Source organism: Cebus imitator, unplaced genomic scaffold (assembly GCF_001604975.1).
Source record: "Cebus imitator isolate Cc_AM_T3 unplaced genomic scaffold, Cebus_imitator-1.0 Scaffold268, whole genome shotgun sequence".
Lineage (NCBI taxonomy): Eukaryota > Metazoa > Chordata > Mammalia > Primates > Cebidae > Cebus > Cebus imitator.
Window position 1 is genome coordinate 1,478,492 of NW_016107583.1, and position 16,330 is coordinate 1,494,821.

Consider the following 16,330-nt stretch of genomic DNA (forward strand, 5'->3'; position numbering starts at 1 on the left):
TCTGCCTTAGCCTCCGGAGTAGTTGAGGTTACAGGCGCCTGCCAACACACCCGGCTAAGTTTTGTATTTTTAGTAGAGATGGGGTTTCACCATCTTGGCCAGGCTGGTCCTGAACTCCTGACCTCGTGATCCATCCTCCTCGGCCTCCCAAAGTGCTGGGATTACAGGCATGAGCCACCATGCCTGGCCAAACTAGTTACTCTTTAATGACAAGTCAAATTTGGAAATTAGGTAGAAAGGCAGTAGAAGGGTAATTTGAAGGAAAGCCAAGAAATTTAGCATAAAGTAGCAAAAAGAATAAATAGCATATTCATGGATTCTATGACACTTTTCTCTACATTTTAACATCTCTGAAATCAGAATGCATATCACAATCAATAACATCTCTTAATTGCTGTTGCCATGTGGCAATCACATCTTTGTCATTGCCTGTGATGTGAAACTGGATCAAAGCTATTCATGTTGTCACTTCAATTGAATTATGTGCACCGTTGGTGCAACATATGTTGATCTTAATTGCTGTTTAAAATGTCATCAAAATGTAACCCTATGATTTAGGATTGAAACAAATAGTTATCATATATGCAGAATGGGATGAGAACAAATCAGCAGGGTACAAATTTGATATTTGTGAAGCAACTATTTGTCACTAGATGGATGACCCTAAATTTCAAGTTTTCTTGGAAAGCAACAATAAAATGCTTTATAGGATGTAAGAAAGGAAGATGCTCACAAGGAGATAAAGTCGTATTATATTTTGTTGCTGAAGTTCATGCAAAAAAAGATTGCCTGTCATAAGCAACAGTGGCAAGAGAAATTGCTAAATTTCTCATAATAGATGAAAGAAATCTCAGCACAATAAGAGCCTGGAGTGAATGATTCATGCATTGCACAGTATTATCATTAAGATGTACAGCATCAATTTATCAGAAACATCCTGCTGACCAAACAGAATACACTTAACTTACAGCAGGATGCAAGTGAGGAAAAATGATAATATGTGTTTAATCAAAGAGGTAATGCTATAGATGAGGGAGTGGTTTTCCTTGGCAAGACTTAAAATTATACTGCCAATACAAAAGGATCTTTAAGGAGGCCAATATTATGAATTTGGGATATCGAAAGCAGCATATCACTGTGATCTTATGTCTAACTGCTGATTGCTGAAGTTGCCACCATATTTAATTTGTGTAACTATAAAACAATGTCTAAGAATAATAACTTTTTTAAAGGTATTATTGAGAGTGAACCACAATAGTGGATGGATAATGGCTGAGGTGACAGAAGACTTATTAGAGGTCTTCTGGAAGAGACATCTGAGAATCTACCATATATTCTAGTTCTCAATGATTCCACAGACATCTGCCTGAAAAGTTAAATAGGAATCTCACCTATTAGTGATGTGGTTGTAAATCGTGATGGCATGACCAGACTGTTAACAGCTCTTCAGCATTTCAGTCAACAAACCATTTAACCATATGTTGAAAAAATAAAAGTCCTGGTTCTTGTCTGAAACCTTCTACTGAGAAATTTTGGAAAGATCAAGAAAGTGCCAGCGTCAAACTTACAAAATGAAGACAATAATTGTGCACACTCTACAGAAATATGCATCACTGACATTCTTGATGGCCCAGAAGACATTATTTTATGGAAAAATATGGGTGCCAATGAATCTAAGTTTAAAAGAGATTCAGAAAAATTGAACTCTAAAGAGAAGTAGTTTTAGGAAGACATTGGCCAGCTTATTACACATATACTTCCCCTTTAATATATGTATATAGTACTGATATATTAGTAAATATCTATGTCTCAACAAATTTAAAGTGATTAAAGTCATTCAGAGCATATATTCTGGTTAAAATTGAATTATGCTAAAAATTCACAGAAAGGAAAAGATAAATAGAAAATCCTTATGTTCTGAAATTAACCAATACATTTCTAAATAAGCCACCTTAGGACAAAGATGAAATCTTGATGGAAGTTAGATGATTGAAAAGAAGGAAAATTCTATCAATATCCATATAATGTATGATTTGTGTATGCAGAAAATTCAAAATAAGCCACAGATAAAAATTTAGAATTGGTAAGAGATGTTACAAAAGCATTAGAATCAGAGTTTAGCAAGCTTGCTGGATTCATAATCAATTATATTTCTATAGAACAGCAAAAACAATGAAGAAAAAGATATTTATTCTTATATCAAAGATAGCAAACTACATAGAAATAAACCTAATGAAACGTGTAAAATTATAATGTTTAATAGAGACACATTAAAGAAGACATAAATAAGTAGATTAGAACATAAGTATAAAAATGCCATATCTCCCTAAAATTTATCTAAATATTTAATGCCATGAAAATTCTCTCTCTCACACACACACACACACACACACAACACCAGTGTGTGTGTGTGTGTGTGTGTGTGTGAGAGAGAGAGAGAGAGAGAGAGAGAAAGAGAGGCTTGATAAGTTGATTCTAAAATGTATACATAAATACAAATATTCTACTTGACATCAAGACTTAACTATAAAGCTGTAGTTAAAAAAAAAAAAGCTAATCTATTGACGAGGCAGAGACAGAACCTCAAGATTCTGGAATGGAGTCTAGAAACAAGCCCACCCACAGATGAACACTTGATTTATGACGGAGTCGGCCCAGCAGAGCAGTGGGGAAAGAATAAGATGTTCAGTAAATGTTATTGGAATTTGGTAGACATATGGAAAAAAGTGAAAGAAAACTATCATTATTAATAAGCTCAAAATTAATTACAATCAATGGTGCAAAACCACAAGGAAAAATCTCCATGCCCACAGCTTGGAGAAAAATTTCTTAAATCATAAGAAGCATAAAGGAAAAGACTAATAAATGATTTTATTAAAATTTAAAACCTCTTCATTGACACTAGAAGATAGGAACAAGACAAGCCAGAGAGTAGAATGTATTTGCAATACATTTGCATGAGAAACCGATACCCTACAGAAAATGAGCAGTTTCTCTTTCTCTGGCATGCTTCTTCCTTCCTCCCACCAACACATACTTAGGAGTTTGTTTTGTTTTTATTTTGAGGTTCATATACTTGGTAACTGCTGAAAGGTGAATATGAGTTATGCCTTTGTTACTTAGGAAAATAGAAGTGTTCATCTGGTACTGAATCTATAATGATAAATTTTCCATAAGATGTTTTTGTCTCATATATTTAAATGGGGCCTTAGAAAAAATGCCAAAGGAAAGTAAAAAGATATCCTAGATGAAAACAGTGGTGATTCCTGGCTCTTAACAAAGAAGAAAAAGTGAGTAATTTAACCTTACAAAGAATGGGGGAAACTGAATCTGAACAGGAAGGTAGAAGTGCACGTAAGAAAGGAAAATGAATAAAGTGTACAACACAACTGAGAAATGTTGAAAGGTAGTATCTAGATGATTGGCATAGAAATACTCCAGAAACAGTGAGAAAGCCAGGCAAATAATAGTAATTCTTGGGCTCTTAGAGGAACTCTAAAAAACAAGAGGATCCTTGTCTTAAATGGCAAGAGTTTTCAAGTTTACATGAATAACAGAGCTTCCAAATTAGCCCTAGGAGAAGCCCTTTATTTTTAGCTATGGAATAATATTAAAATAAATCAAAGGCAAAATGAGAAAACATAGCTTTTTTTGGAGAGTTGAATATAGGTTACATGAAAAAAAAAAATCAACACATGGGAAAATTAACAGTGGGAACAAGTTCTAACTAGAGAGAATCTGAAATTGTTGACACGCAGAAATTAAAAAAAAAAGAAATTGGTATCCCTGCTTCATAACTAGGATCATTTGTTATGATGCATATATTTATTTCTTTGCCTTCCGAGTTTCAGTCAATTTATTGTTGTTGTCGTTGTTTTCATTTGGAGACTTCTGATTTAAAGAGAAAAAAGAAAGAGTTTGGAATACTGTATAATATGTAAGAGCAGGAATTCAGATAGTTTGTGTTTACTTGTGTTACAAATAGAAGTGGAAATTAACATACACATTTAATAAAACAAATAGAAGTGGTGATTAACATACCACTTTAATAAAATTGTGGCAGCAAAGCCAAAAAAATTTTTAGAACCAATAACCTTATTCTTTCCCTAGAAAAATCTTCTAGTTTATATCTGTATAATCTACTTTATGTTTGTTAATTTTCCACTTTGTGGATTTTTGTTTTATTTTTCCTGCTGCTAATCTTTTGCTCATTTCATAAATATTAGCACCAGTTTCAGAGAGGAGGGCCAAGGGAAACTAAATAAATGCATTTTTCTACTGTGCTTCCTGTTAATCCTGCCCTGAAAAAAAAGTCAGGTACAAAGAAATTTAATACTATTGACTAAAATGATGGTGTTGTTCAGATTAGTCCTATACAGTAAGTTTAGAAAACTCGGACACCTACCGAGGCCTTGCAGGCAAGGTAAATGAGTGCTTGGGACAGTCACTGGTGGGCACTATGGCAACCCTGGGTTAGTACACGCTTTCTCCAAAGGGATTCCAGTCTTCTCATTTAAGCAAAGTAACTGATGGCTGAATTAGGCCCACAGGCAGCCAGTTTACAGTATCTGCATCATTAACCTTGACAATAAAAGATGTATATGGTTAGCCGGCAGAAAAATATAGTTGCTGAAACAATGTATGATATAGTTTCACTCTAGTATACTAATGAAGTTATGAGCTAGTTGACACAAACAGTACCAAATAGTGACAGAAACAAATGATTTAAGCAAACCATAACACACAATTAATAAGTGAAAAATTGAGACCACTGGGTCATGATAATTTATAGGAAAGTAACTTTTGTGTAAAACCTGCCTGAACTTTCGGAGGCTGAGTTGGGCGGATCATCTGAGGTCAGAAGTTCGAGACCAGCCTGATCAACATGGAGAAAACCCATCTCTACTAAAAATACAGAATTAGCCGAGCATGGTGGCACATGCCTGTAGTCCCAGCTACTCGGGAGGCTGAGGCAGGAGAATCGCTTAAACCCAAGAGGCAGAGGTTGTGGTAAGCCAAGATCGCACCATTGCACCCTAGCCTAGGCAACAAGAGTAAAACCCTGTCTCAAAAACAAAACAAAACAAACAAACAAACAAAAATCCTGCCTGAAACTTAAATTGACCCTCCTAAGTGTGTGTTCAGGATCTTTCCTAAAAAGATGCTCAAGAAACACTTTTCATTGTTAAAAGTTATTTTTGAGGACAAAGAGATAAATATTCTCTTTAGGGGTGTGTGTTTATTGTATAAGTTTCTGTAGCTTTCTAATGGAACAGATTATTGGAACAAATCCTAAATAATTTTACATATTTACTGAGAGATTGTTGTTGATTTTCAAGAGGTGATATTTTCTTATGATGCATATATTTACACTTTCATGTTAATTATTTTTGCTTATTATTTTTTTTTTCAGGGAAAATTTCACGGAAATCCAATGCATGTAGCTGTGGTTATTTCAAACTGTTTAAGGGAAGAGAGGAGAATATTGGCTGCAGCCAACATGCCTGTCCAGGTAATATTTTCTGAGATCTTGTTAACACCTTGAACTCAAGTTTTCTGACAGAAATTTTTCTGAAACAGAAATTTTCATCTTTGGCAGGGTACAGTGGCTCACACATGTAATCCTAACACTTTGAGGGATCAAGGTGGCAGGATTACTTGAAGCCAAGCATTTGAGACGAGTCTAGGCAATGTTGTAAGACCCTGTCTCCACACACACACACACACACACACACACACACACACACACACACACAAATAAAAATAAAAATAAAAATTAGCTGGGTATGGTGACACATACCTATAGTCCTAGCTCTGTGGAGGCTGCGACAGGAGGACTACTTGAGCCCAGCAGTTCAAGGCTGCAGTGAGCTATGTTCACATCACGTAATCCACCGTGTCTCTTAGAAAGGAAGAAAGGAAGGGAGGGATGGAGGGAGGGAGGGAGAAATGTTTAAAGAATCTTTCCAGCCTCTTTCACTTATGTTAGTGGTGCCGCCATCCTTCCAGTCACTTGCAATCAAGCTCTTAAGGGTCATCTTTGAGTAGTTCCTTTTCTCCAACCCCATGCTAAGACAATTACCAAGTCTCTCCAGAGTGTATGCCTGGAATCTTATTTATACATCCTTTCCTGTTTGTATCGGCCACACTCTGTTCTAGGGTCCTGCAATATCAGCCTAGGAATACAGTAATCACCTCCAAGCTGAATCCCTGTCATTCCCACTCTGCCTCTCCCTGGATGTTTCTCTCACAGACGGGTCTTGCTCTATACCCTTCCGTAGCTTCCATTTCCTTCCTCCCAGGCTAAACCAGTCCATGAGCAGGAATTTCATCTTACAGAAGCTCCACAAATTCTTGCTTGTTAATTGTGTGAATGTGGGACTCCATGTTTGGGTCCCCTTCCACAAACGTTCCCTTTGTGGAAGCTGTTTTTCTCTATCCTGGATTTCCCCTCTGGAGTCCTCTTCCACACTCTCTCGTGGAAGCCTGTCTTCCCCTCCTAAACACCATCTCTCTCTATTCCCCTCCACTCAGTGTGGAAGCTGCTTTGCTCTCCCGGATTCCATCTTTCTGGATTCTGTCACTCGGTCTGAGAGTTAGCAGTTTCTTTCTCTCTCCTTCTCCTGTTTCTCTCTCTAAATAAATCACTTTCTACAAACACAAACACGAACAAAACAAAACAAAACAAAAAAATTGTGTGAATGTACTTTACCCTAACACATTTTAGATTATATTTTATCCCATTTTCCTGGATGAATTCCGAGTCCTCACTGAAAACAAGCAGAGGAGTCAATGCAATCTTTAATGAATATTCTTTTCAGTTAATCCTTACAAAAAGGAAAGACTACTATGCAAATAATTTTCCACATGACATCCTCCATAATTTAATAAATTATCCATTAGATTTATTTTTGAAAGTCTAACAAAAGTATCTTTTCTTTTTTCTTTTTTCTTGAGACAGAATCTCGTTCTGTCACCCAGCTGGAGTACAGGGGCATGATCTTGGCTCACTGCAGCCTCTGCCTCCCAGGTTCAAGCAATTCTCCTGCCTCCGCCTCCCAAGTAACTTGGATTACAGGCACCTGTCACCATGCCTGGCTAGTTATTGTATTTTTAGTAGAGACAGGGTTTCACCACATGGCCTAGGTTGGTCTCAAACTCCTGACCTCAAGTGATCGTCTCACCTTGGCCTCCCACAGTGCTGGGATTACAGGTGTGAGCCACTGCATGTGGCCAAAAGAGTCTTTTTTTTAACTCTTAAAAATGCTCCTGGTTTGTTATTGTCAGGTTATGGCTGTTTTGGGAGGACTTTGAAGTTGTAACAACTTTGTTTTTTAGATGAAGAAGGATGGTATTATTTTTATTTAATTTTAAAACCATAGCAAGTTTCTAAAGTACATACAGTTGATTCAGCACCTTTGGGGTAAAATTCAAGATACTTTTACAAATATAAGGTATTTTCAGATGTGTCCTCAGCTGTCCTTTTTTGTATGTCTCTTATCTCTAGGTATTCGTCTGTGCACGTGTGTGTGCATGTGCGCGTGTTCTCTTCAAATGTCAGTTATCAGTCAAAACGTTTGTTTGAGTATATGCTCATCAACGTCACTCTGAAAATAATTTGCCAGTACCACTTACTACCACAAAAGAAGCACTGCTCACTAAATTTCAACTAGGTAGACAATGGAGGCTGAAGTGAGAGAAAGAGTATTTTATAAAGGCTTTGCCAGTTGGAAGGGTGTGGTATAGTTGAAGAATATCTGATTAGGAGTCAAGGACATGGGTTCTACTTGAGGTTACTGCACTGAATTTGCTGCGGATTTTAGTTATCAGCCTTTCTAATCGTAGCTCCCCACCCAACTTAAGATTAAGGGGCTGCTTACATCTCTAACTCTCATCTCTAATATTGAAGTTTTTATCTAAGGAACACACTCAGTGTCAGATTATTTAGAGTAGCTAAGACGTTGTGCTTGCAGAAACTGTCTTTCTGCTTAACCAGGATAACATTTTTACATTTTCTTTCATAAACTCCCTTTGTTCTAGAGTAAAAACAAATCTCATCTCAGCAGATTCAACATCCCCAATTCTAAATTTAGGCCCAATTTAATGTAGTTTCATTATACCATTTTAAAAATTACATGTATTGGTTTTATATGATTTCAAAAGTTAGATAGATGTTATAGAGAATTAGAGACAAAATCTTAAAAATCATTGAATTATCTGTAATTGTGATCTCAAATTATCTCTGAATATCACTATTCAGAGACAACACATAGATAAGATTTTGGTGCATATGTTCTTCCACTCATGTGTACTTGAGTTTACATATCTATACATCTATCCATACATTTGCAAGTGTATTTATACACATGCATATACATGTTTGAGCAATATATATCATATATATACTTATATTTATATATGGTGGGGTTTTTTTCTTTCTTTTTTTTTTAGAGACAGAATTTCGTTCTGTTGCCCAGGCTGAAGTGCAGTGACACAATCTCGGCTCACTGCAACCTCCACCTCCTGATTCAAGCAATTCTGCCTCAGCCTCCCAAGTACCTGGGACTACAGGTGCATGCCACCATGCCCAGCTAATTTTTGTACTCAAGTAGAGATGGGGTTTCACCATGTTGCCCAGGCTGGTCTCGAGCTCCTGAGCTCAAGCAATCCACCCACCCCAGCTTCCCAGTTCTAGGATTATAAGTGCGAGCCATTACACCCAGCCTATATATGGTATTTTTATAATCTCCTCTAGTCTTCAAATTTTAACACTTTAAATTTTATTTCATTAAATAGTTTTCTACAGCATGATCTTTTTAATGGCTGCAGAGTATTCATATCACGTTGATCCAGACCTCAGTTCAAATTGTGTGCTGTATGTATTGCATTCATCATAAACCTTTTCAAAACCGGTGAAATTTCAAGACACTCTTTTTCCAGGGGCCTCTAGAGAAATCCTTACAAAATTCTTCAGTTTCAGAAAGACAGAGGAATGTGGAGCACAAAGTGGCTGCCATTAAAAACAGTGTGCAGGTAAGTGACCTTGTACAGATACCTAGGCAGGCTGGCTGCTGTCCCCAAATAACTATGCATCATTCTCTCATGTGCCCAAAGTTAGTGTTTATAGAAGTTATAGGGCAATTTGTTAATAAGATAAATATCTCTCACATACTGTGTTTACATAAGAATATTTCTTTATGGGAAACATTTTAACTTCAACTTGAACTTCTTTGATATGGGGCTATTCAGGTTATCTGTTTGTTCTTGAATGAGCTTAGCCAATTTGTGTTTTTCAAGAAATGTGTCCACTGATCTAAGTTGTTTTACTGGCATAAAGTTGTTCATGTTTATTGTCATTTGAATATCTGTAGAATCTGTAGTAATGGCATATCTCTCATTTAATATAGGTAAATTTTATTTTCTCTCTCTTTTTTTTTTTGAGATGGAGTCTTGCATTGTTGCCAGGCTGGAGTGCAGTGGTGCAATCTCAACTCACTGCAACCTCCACCTCCTGAGTTCAAGCAATTCTTCTGCCTCAGCCTCCCAAATAGCTGGGACTACAGGCTTGCACCACCATGCCCAGCTAATTTTTGTATTTTTAGTAAAGGCAGATTTTCACCATGTTGGCCAGGATGGTCTCGATCTCTTGACCTTCTGATCTGCCCGCCTCAGCCTCCCAAAGTGCTGGGATTATAGGTGTGAGTCTCCGTGCTCAGCTTTGTTTTCTCTTTTTCTCCCTAATCAGTCTATCTAGAGATTTATCAATTTTATTGATCTAGTGAAGATGTCTTAAATAAGACTTTCTGTCTTTAAAATAGGATGTATATAAAATAGGATGTCAATTTCCTTTCAAAAACTTACATAGCATTCATTTCCTTGCCATTTATAAAAATAATAATTCCATAAAAAATAAATAAACTATAAATCCCTGTCCCAGGCTCTGATTCCAGGAAACCTGGCCTGACTTTTAGGCAAAGCAGTGCTTTTCAATCAATGTAATTCCCCCACTTATACCATAACCTCATTTTCTCTATGAAATGTTTGGAATGTAGCTCTCAGATCATTCAGAGAGCTTTTGAAAATTATCACTGGGTATTTTCACCTTTTGGAATTCCTGATGACAATATAATCTAGAAGCCCTTTAATTACTTACCATAGCATTGACTCTTCAGAGTTCTGGCATTAGTTTAATATGCTTTTCATAAATATTTAAAACTGTCCCAAATATTATCTGAATAATGGGCATAGGGTTTAAATTTATTTTCAGACTTTGATTTAGTAATCCTCCATAACAAGTAAAACATGAAAGTGTAGGCTTAACACTGTTGTGAGAAGGAATCAGACAGACGTAGGACAAATACTTGGCACATTATAATGTCAAAACTAAGGACTCTACTCACCCTGTAAGTGTGTAAAGGCAGGAGATTATTATTTTATTATAATAAGAATACTTAAGCATATTAATCAAGTACACAGATGGGTTTTGCATCCAGCACAAATTCCTTTTAACTTCCTGAGGAGTTGGGTGCGGCAGAGGCCCATAGGTTTTGGAGCCCCAACCAGATCTTCACCAGGCCTGCACATGGATTCCCCAGCTGCTATGAGTATTGGCCGTTAATGGCTTTTCTGGAGAATTGCCTCTATGAGGAGACTGGCTGCCTTCAGACAATGACTAAGTGACACGGGGTTGTGGGGAAAGAGGACAGACCCCTTGCCTCAAGTTGAGGTTAACCTGTGGTGCAGGCTATGCTCCTGGGTTTCTCAAACCAAAGTTTGACTTAAATGAAAACTACATGCTCACTTAGCTTCATCCCCTTCCCTTTCCCTGTCTTGTACGTCCTTTCTGCTAAGAGGACTCCTTCAACAAATCCTATGTACCTGATCCCTGTCCCACGCTCTGATTCCAGGAAACCTGGCCTGACTTTTAGGCAAAGCAGTGCTTTTCAATCAATGTAATTCCCTCATTTATACCATAACCTCATTTTCTCTATGGAATGTTTGCAATATAGCTCTCAGATCATTCAGAGAGCTTTTGAAGATTATCACTGGGTATTTTCACCTTTTGCAATTACTGATGACAATATAATCTGGAAGCCCTTTAATTACTTACCATAGCATTGACTCTTCAGAGTTCTGGCATTAGTTTAATATGCTTTTCATTAGAAGATTCTGCAAGATAGTGCCTTCTTTCAGCTTTTAATTAATTTTGAGATCAAAAGATGGAACCACAGTATATCTCTGCTTTAAAACGATATTTTATTTTGGTTCATTTTCTCATGCGTGTGGGTTCCATGACTTTAGTAGCCCAGAGTCTTCCATGGGACTTTATTCTGCAGAAACTTAGCATCAAAGTGAAATGCTACAAGTCGTACTGGGGTATAGTGAAAAGAAGGAGTAAAGACCGAAGCTAGACCGACCAGATTAGATTTGAATTCTCGCTTGAGCATGTATTATTGTATGACTTTCAGCCTTAGTTTCCTCACATAAAAAATGAAAATAGTTTACTTTGCAGGTTGCTGAAAGGATAATATATGTAAGGTATAGGCACAGCACAGGCTGCTCAAAATTGGTAGCTGTTATTACTTTGGATGGGTAGACAGTATATCATGTAGTCAATAGCTATTACTTTGTTTCTTTTCTAAGGCTTATAAATATAAAGAATGTCATTAACAGAGTGAGATAACAAACAGGGATTAGAAGATTAGAATAGCTACTGCTTATGAAGCATATATTTGGTACCAGGCACTGTTTTAAGCAGTGGAACTCATGTATCCTTATAACAACTCCTTGAGGTAGATACTGTTAGCCTCCTTCCTCCCCCCACCCCCACAAGCCTTTTTACAGGCAAAGAAGCTAAAATGCAAAGACATTTGTCCAAGTCCATGCAGCTAATAAATCATAGAGTTGGAATACAAATTCAGATTCTCTTACTCCAAATTCTACACTTTTTGTAACCAACAAGTTAAAATTTGGACTAAATTTAATTCTGATTAAAATTTAAAATTTGTGATGAAAGCACTGTTGTGGTAGATACATGTTTCCTTAGAGAAGACTTCTTGGAATCAGCAGGCAGTAGAAAGTTTGACTTTTCTGAGAAGAAAAGGAAGTAAAGTAGCCTGAATCTAGGAAGCACAGCAAGTCTATCTTTGGTTAAGGGAGGGGTCAGGGGTAGACTGCTGGACTTCCCACAAACTTCTCACTGAACACCTGAGTGATGAGTGAGTTACTTCACATCTCGTAGCCTCTGCTTCTTCCTCTGTAAAAGTGAGGCTAACCCATTTCATGGGTGTTGTGAGGACTGCAGGAGGTAACATGTAAAAAGCCTTTAGCCCAGATCTTGACATTTACTATTATATCTGAGCAGGAAACTATCACCAGGTTTGGAGAAAAGTAAAGTAAAAATCTTAAAGACAGAATAACAGGAGACACAGAAGAAACACAGGCATATTTCAGGAAATTTAAAAAAAAAGTATTTAAGCTGAATTGTCATAAACTACAGCATATTTAAATGAAGACTTAAGCAAAAAGTGCTAATTGATACATTAGTACAGAGTTATATGAAATACCCAAGACTTCTAAAAGGGCAAAAATATTCATATTCTCCAATTTAAAAAGATTATATGCATAGCATCATTTGGAACTAATTAAGAAATGAGCAAGTAGATGCTGAAAGACTTCCAGGCAAGCAGAAAGAGAGAATAGCTGGAAAGGCAAGTTCAATCTGGTTCTTTTAGCATTATTCAACTTTCATATGACTTAGCTCTTCAAAAGCGTGGATTCGTTACTGTCTTTGGTTGTTGTTGAATACTGGAAGCACCAAACAGTGTTTTTAAATACTTATGATGTTGTTTGATTGACATGCTTAATTGTAACAGCTGAGTGAGTAAATTTTCTTTTGTGAAAAGATGACAGAACAAGATACCAAATACTTAGAAGACCTGCAAGATGAATTTGACTACAGGTATAAAACAATTCAGACAATGGGTAAGTTTTTGGTTTTTCTATAATTCTGCATAGGGACAAAAAGGCAGTTTGAGTAGAGTTTTTTTCACTGACAGAGTTGGTAAATTTGATCTACTTCCTTAGGTAAGCCTAGGGAAATACAGGGAGTATTTTCTTGTTTTGCTTTTTCCTTCTTTCTGCATATAAATATGTGTGTGTGTGTGTGTGTGTGTGTATTAATAGATATACAACCAATTCTGAGTAAATTACCAGCAAATTCAATGTAAATTTCAAACTGCATGAGGAATTACCCAACTTCAGCATACATCTCTAAAAAATAAAAACCTTCTCCTATATAGAATCAAAATATAATTATTACAAAACCAAAAATAATAATAATTGCCTAACATAATCAGAGAATTACTAATATAATCCCTAAGTAGTATTTTAATACCATTTTCTAGGATTATACAATAGAAATGTGTTTCATAGAAGAAAGCATGGAAAATAGATGAAAGCATTAAAAAATAAAAATCTGATGAAATCTCACTATCTACAGATAACTACTGCTAAAATATATTCCTTCCAGTCTTTTGTCTGTATGTTCACATACATACACATCTATGTATTTATTTTCAAAAAATGAAATCAGGTTGTATATAATTTTGTGTACTGCATTTAAAGTTTTATTTTTAAGTATTTCCTCATGTCAAGAAGTCTCTAAAAACATAATTTCAGTAATTGCATAAATGGCAAAAGGTAAGGACACTGCAATTTATTTTACTATTTTTCTATAGTTAAACACTGAAGTTGTTTACAACTAGGTGTTTTTTAAAAAATGAAGGGAAAGAGAATGTTTACAAGACCTAAGATTTACAAATAATAATAGATGAATAGTTTATAGTATGTTGCAATTAATGGGACAATTGACAAAATTCTAATTAGGTCTAGTTTAGTTGATGGAATGGCACTGATGTTAATTTACTTGTTTTTATCATTATGCTTACTATTTTTATGTAAGAGAATAAAAAATCTAGGTGAAGGATATATGAGAACTCTGTACTAGTTGTGCAACTTTTTTGTATCTCTAAAATTATTTCAAAATAATTTTAAAAATTAGATATAAACTTTTCATTTGAAGAATTATCTTTGACTATTAAAATGTTGACTTAAAATGTATCTTGAAGAAAGTATGAGTGATTGTGATCAAACATTTAACTTTTCATACTTGAAGATGAAGTGTTTAGGTTCTTCTCCTGATATGCTGAAGATGCCTTGCATTCCAGGAAGTATTATTCAAAATCTTCACAATTATTTGTACATACAACTTTTCCATTCAGAAGAAATGGCACAAACATGGGTTTCATTATCAAAGGGGGAGTCCATGACCCTAAAGGGTTTAGAACAACTATAAATTTGCAGCCTTATTCCAAATTTTCTATGCAAACTACTAATTTTAAGAATTAGAATATTTTAACTTAATTTGTTATGATTTGAGTCACTTTTTCAGTGCTTCCTGTACATTATGAATTAAAATGATCATTTTTATCACCTAAATCCACAAATATTTATTTTGTTTGTTCCATCCTGTTATAAGTGAAAAGAAAAATACAAGGGAAACAAGTTATTGTATCCTTGGTGAAGATGAGAAAGGTTAGCTGAAGAAGTTTTCAGTTGCCAAAATGCTGTGTAAGCAAGATTTTGCTATGTATGGGATCTAGGAGTTAGTGAATTTGTGAATTATTACAACCAAAAATGAGTTCCTAGAGATTAGTCCTGTTTTGTAGAGAAATTTGCCACACTATTGTTCTGGGTCCTCCTTTTCACAATTACACAAGTCAAATCAGCATTCCCAGTCCTCATTTTTCATGAACATGAATGGTTGGTATAAACATTCACTTGCCATTGTAGGAGCAAAAAGGGAACCTTCCCCCTTCACCCTCTGATTGAATATGGACTAATAAAAGGTAGATCAATAACAGAAAAGGGCACATAAATTTAACATGCACAGGATGGGAGAAGAGCAGGAGAATACCCATAATCCAATGGGGTACAGATGGTTTTATGCCCTGATTTTTAAAGTTAATGAATGGACCCAGTGCCCAGGTGGTAGTTAGTAAATAATTCTCTTGAGTAATTGACTGGAACCTAAGAACAAACAATGGTTTGAGACAAAGTTTGGGCTCTAGGTGTGGTGTTTAATTTTCAGACTTTTCCTTTGTGATATGAATATTAACCTTCTCTAGCTAATGAAATTTCAGGAAATGGATCAAAGGCAATTGTGTTCCTCTTAAGGGTCCAGTTTCTAGGCAGATCAGGGAGCTTCTGAGCACTTCATCTGTGCTATGGAGAGACAGAGGATTGAAAGAGACCTTGAGGCTGCTGCTTATTTTGGGGCGTCATTTTCTGAGCCCACCACTATGTCAATAAAGTTTATTTTGGGGTGTCATTTTCTGAGTCTCACCACTATGTTAACAAAGTTTAATGTTCAAATTAAATAATATAATGTTTATTTATTGCATGTATTTCCATGTAAAAAAGGATAAACCTTTTTTTTTTTGTCAGTCAGATATTTTTCTTAGTTACAACTCTGGCCCACTGCTAATTTTATGATGAGGCTAGCTCATTTTGAAAATAAAAGTGGGGGAAAGTAAAGAACTTAGTCTTTATTAGTTCATGAGACTACATAGACAAGACTGTAACTCTACCAGGCAGTTTCTCATAACTCCTGCATATGAAACAGGGCAGGAGGGGTAGGTGAAGGCAACAGAGAGTCAAATATAATTTAATCATGGGCACAAGGGGAGATCCTCACCTTCCTTACTTTTACCAAACAACCAAGTACATTAATAATGTAAAGGTTTCCAGTAAGGAATCCATTACGGCAGCTTTATCTCCTCCATGCACCACCACCAAAACAAAACACCAAGTGAAGTTTTGTTCTGTCTATAATAGTTCATTTACAGACCTTCAAAATCTTTCCTGAAGGTCTGTAAAATAAAGAGGTCCTTTTCTGCATGCTTGGATGTAATTCTTCCTGGCAAAATGAGCGGAGACTTCCAAGCTCACCTCTAGTGAGCCCAATTAGTCTCTTACCACGTAAGTTCTCCGGGCCAGGGCTGTTTTAGGGTGGCGGATTGAGGCTGACTTGACTTTCAGGAATAGAGAGTTCTGACTTAGAGAGGACTCTAAATCTGATCTCTTTACCTTTGCAGATCAGAGTGACAAGAATAGTGCCATGATGAATCAGGAAGTTTTGACACTGCAGGAAATGCTTAACAGCCTCGATTTCAAGAGAAAGGTTAGTGAAGAATTTTAATTTTGACTTTTGCCTATTTTTCTCCTTTTTCTAAACTTAGTCCAACCGAAAAGAATCAAGCTGTCAGAT

General features: G+C 36.1%; 1 protein-coding gene across 2 annotated transcripts in view; it reads left to right on the forward strand.

Annotated features, from left to right (window-relative positions):
- The window catches only part of STAT4 (signal transducer and activator of transcription 4), a 116,446-nt gene that overhangs the window by 62,284 nt on the left and 37,832 nt on the right, over positions 1-16,330 (forward strand). For both annotated transcript variants that reach the window (XM_017500678.2, XM_037728547.1), the window contains exons 4-7: positions 5,414-5,512; positions 8,941-9,033; positions 12,906-12,984; positions 16,158-16,243. In XM_017500678.2, the coding sequence (XP_017356167.1) occupies positions 5,414-5,512; positions 8,941-9,033; positions 12,906-12,984; positions 16,158-16,243 (357 nt within the window). The remainder of the gene's footprint in view (positions 1-5,413; positions 5,513-8,940; positions 9,034-12,905; positions 12,985-16,157; positions 16,244-16,330) is intronic.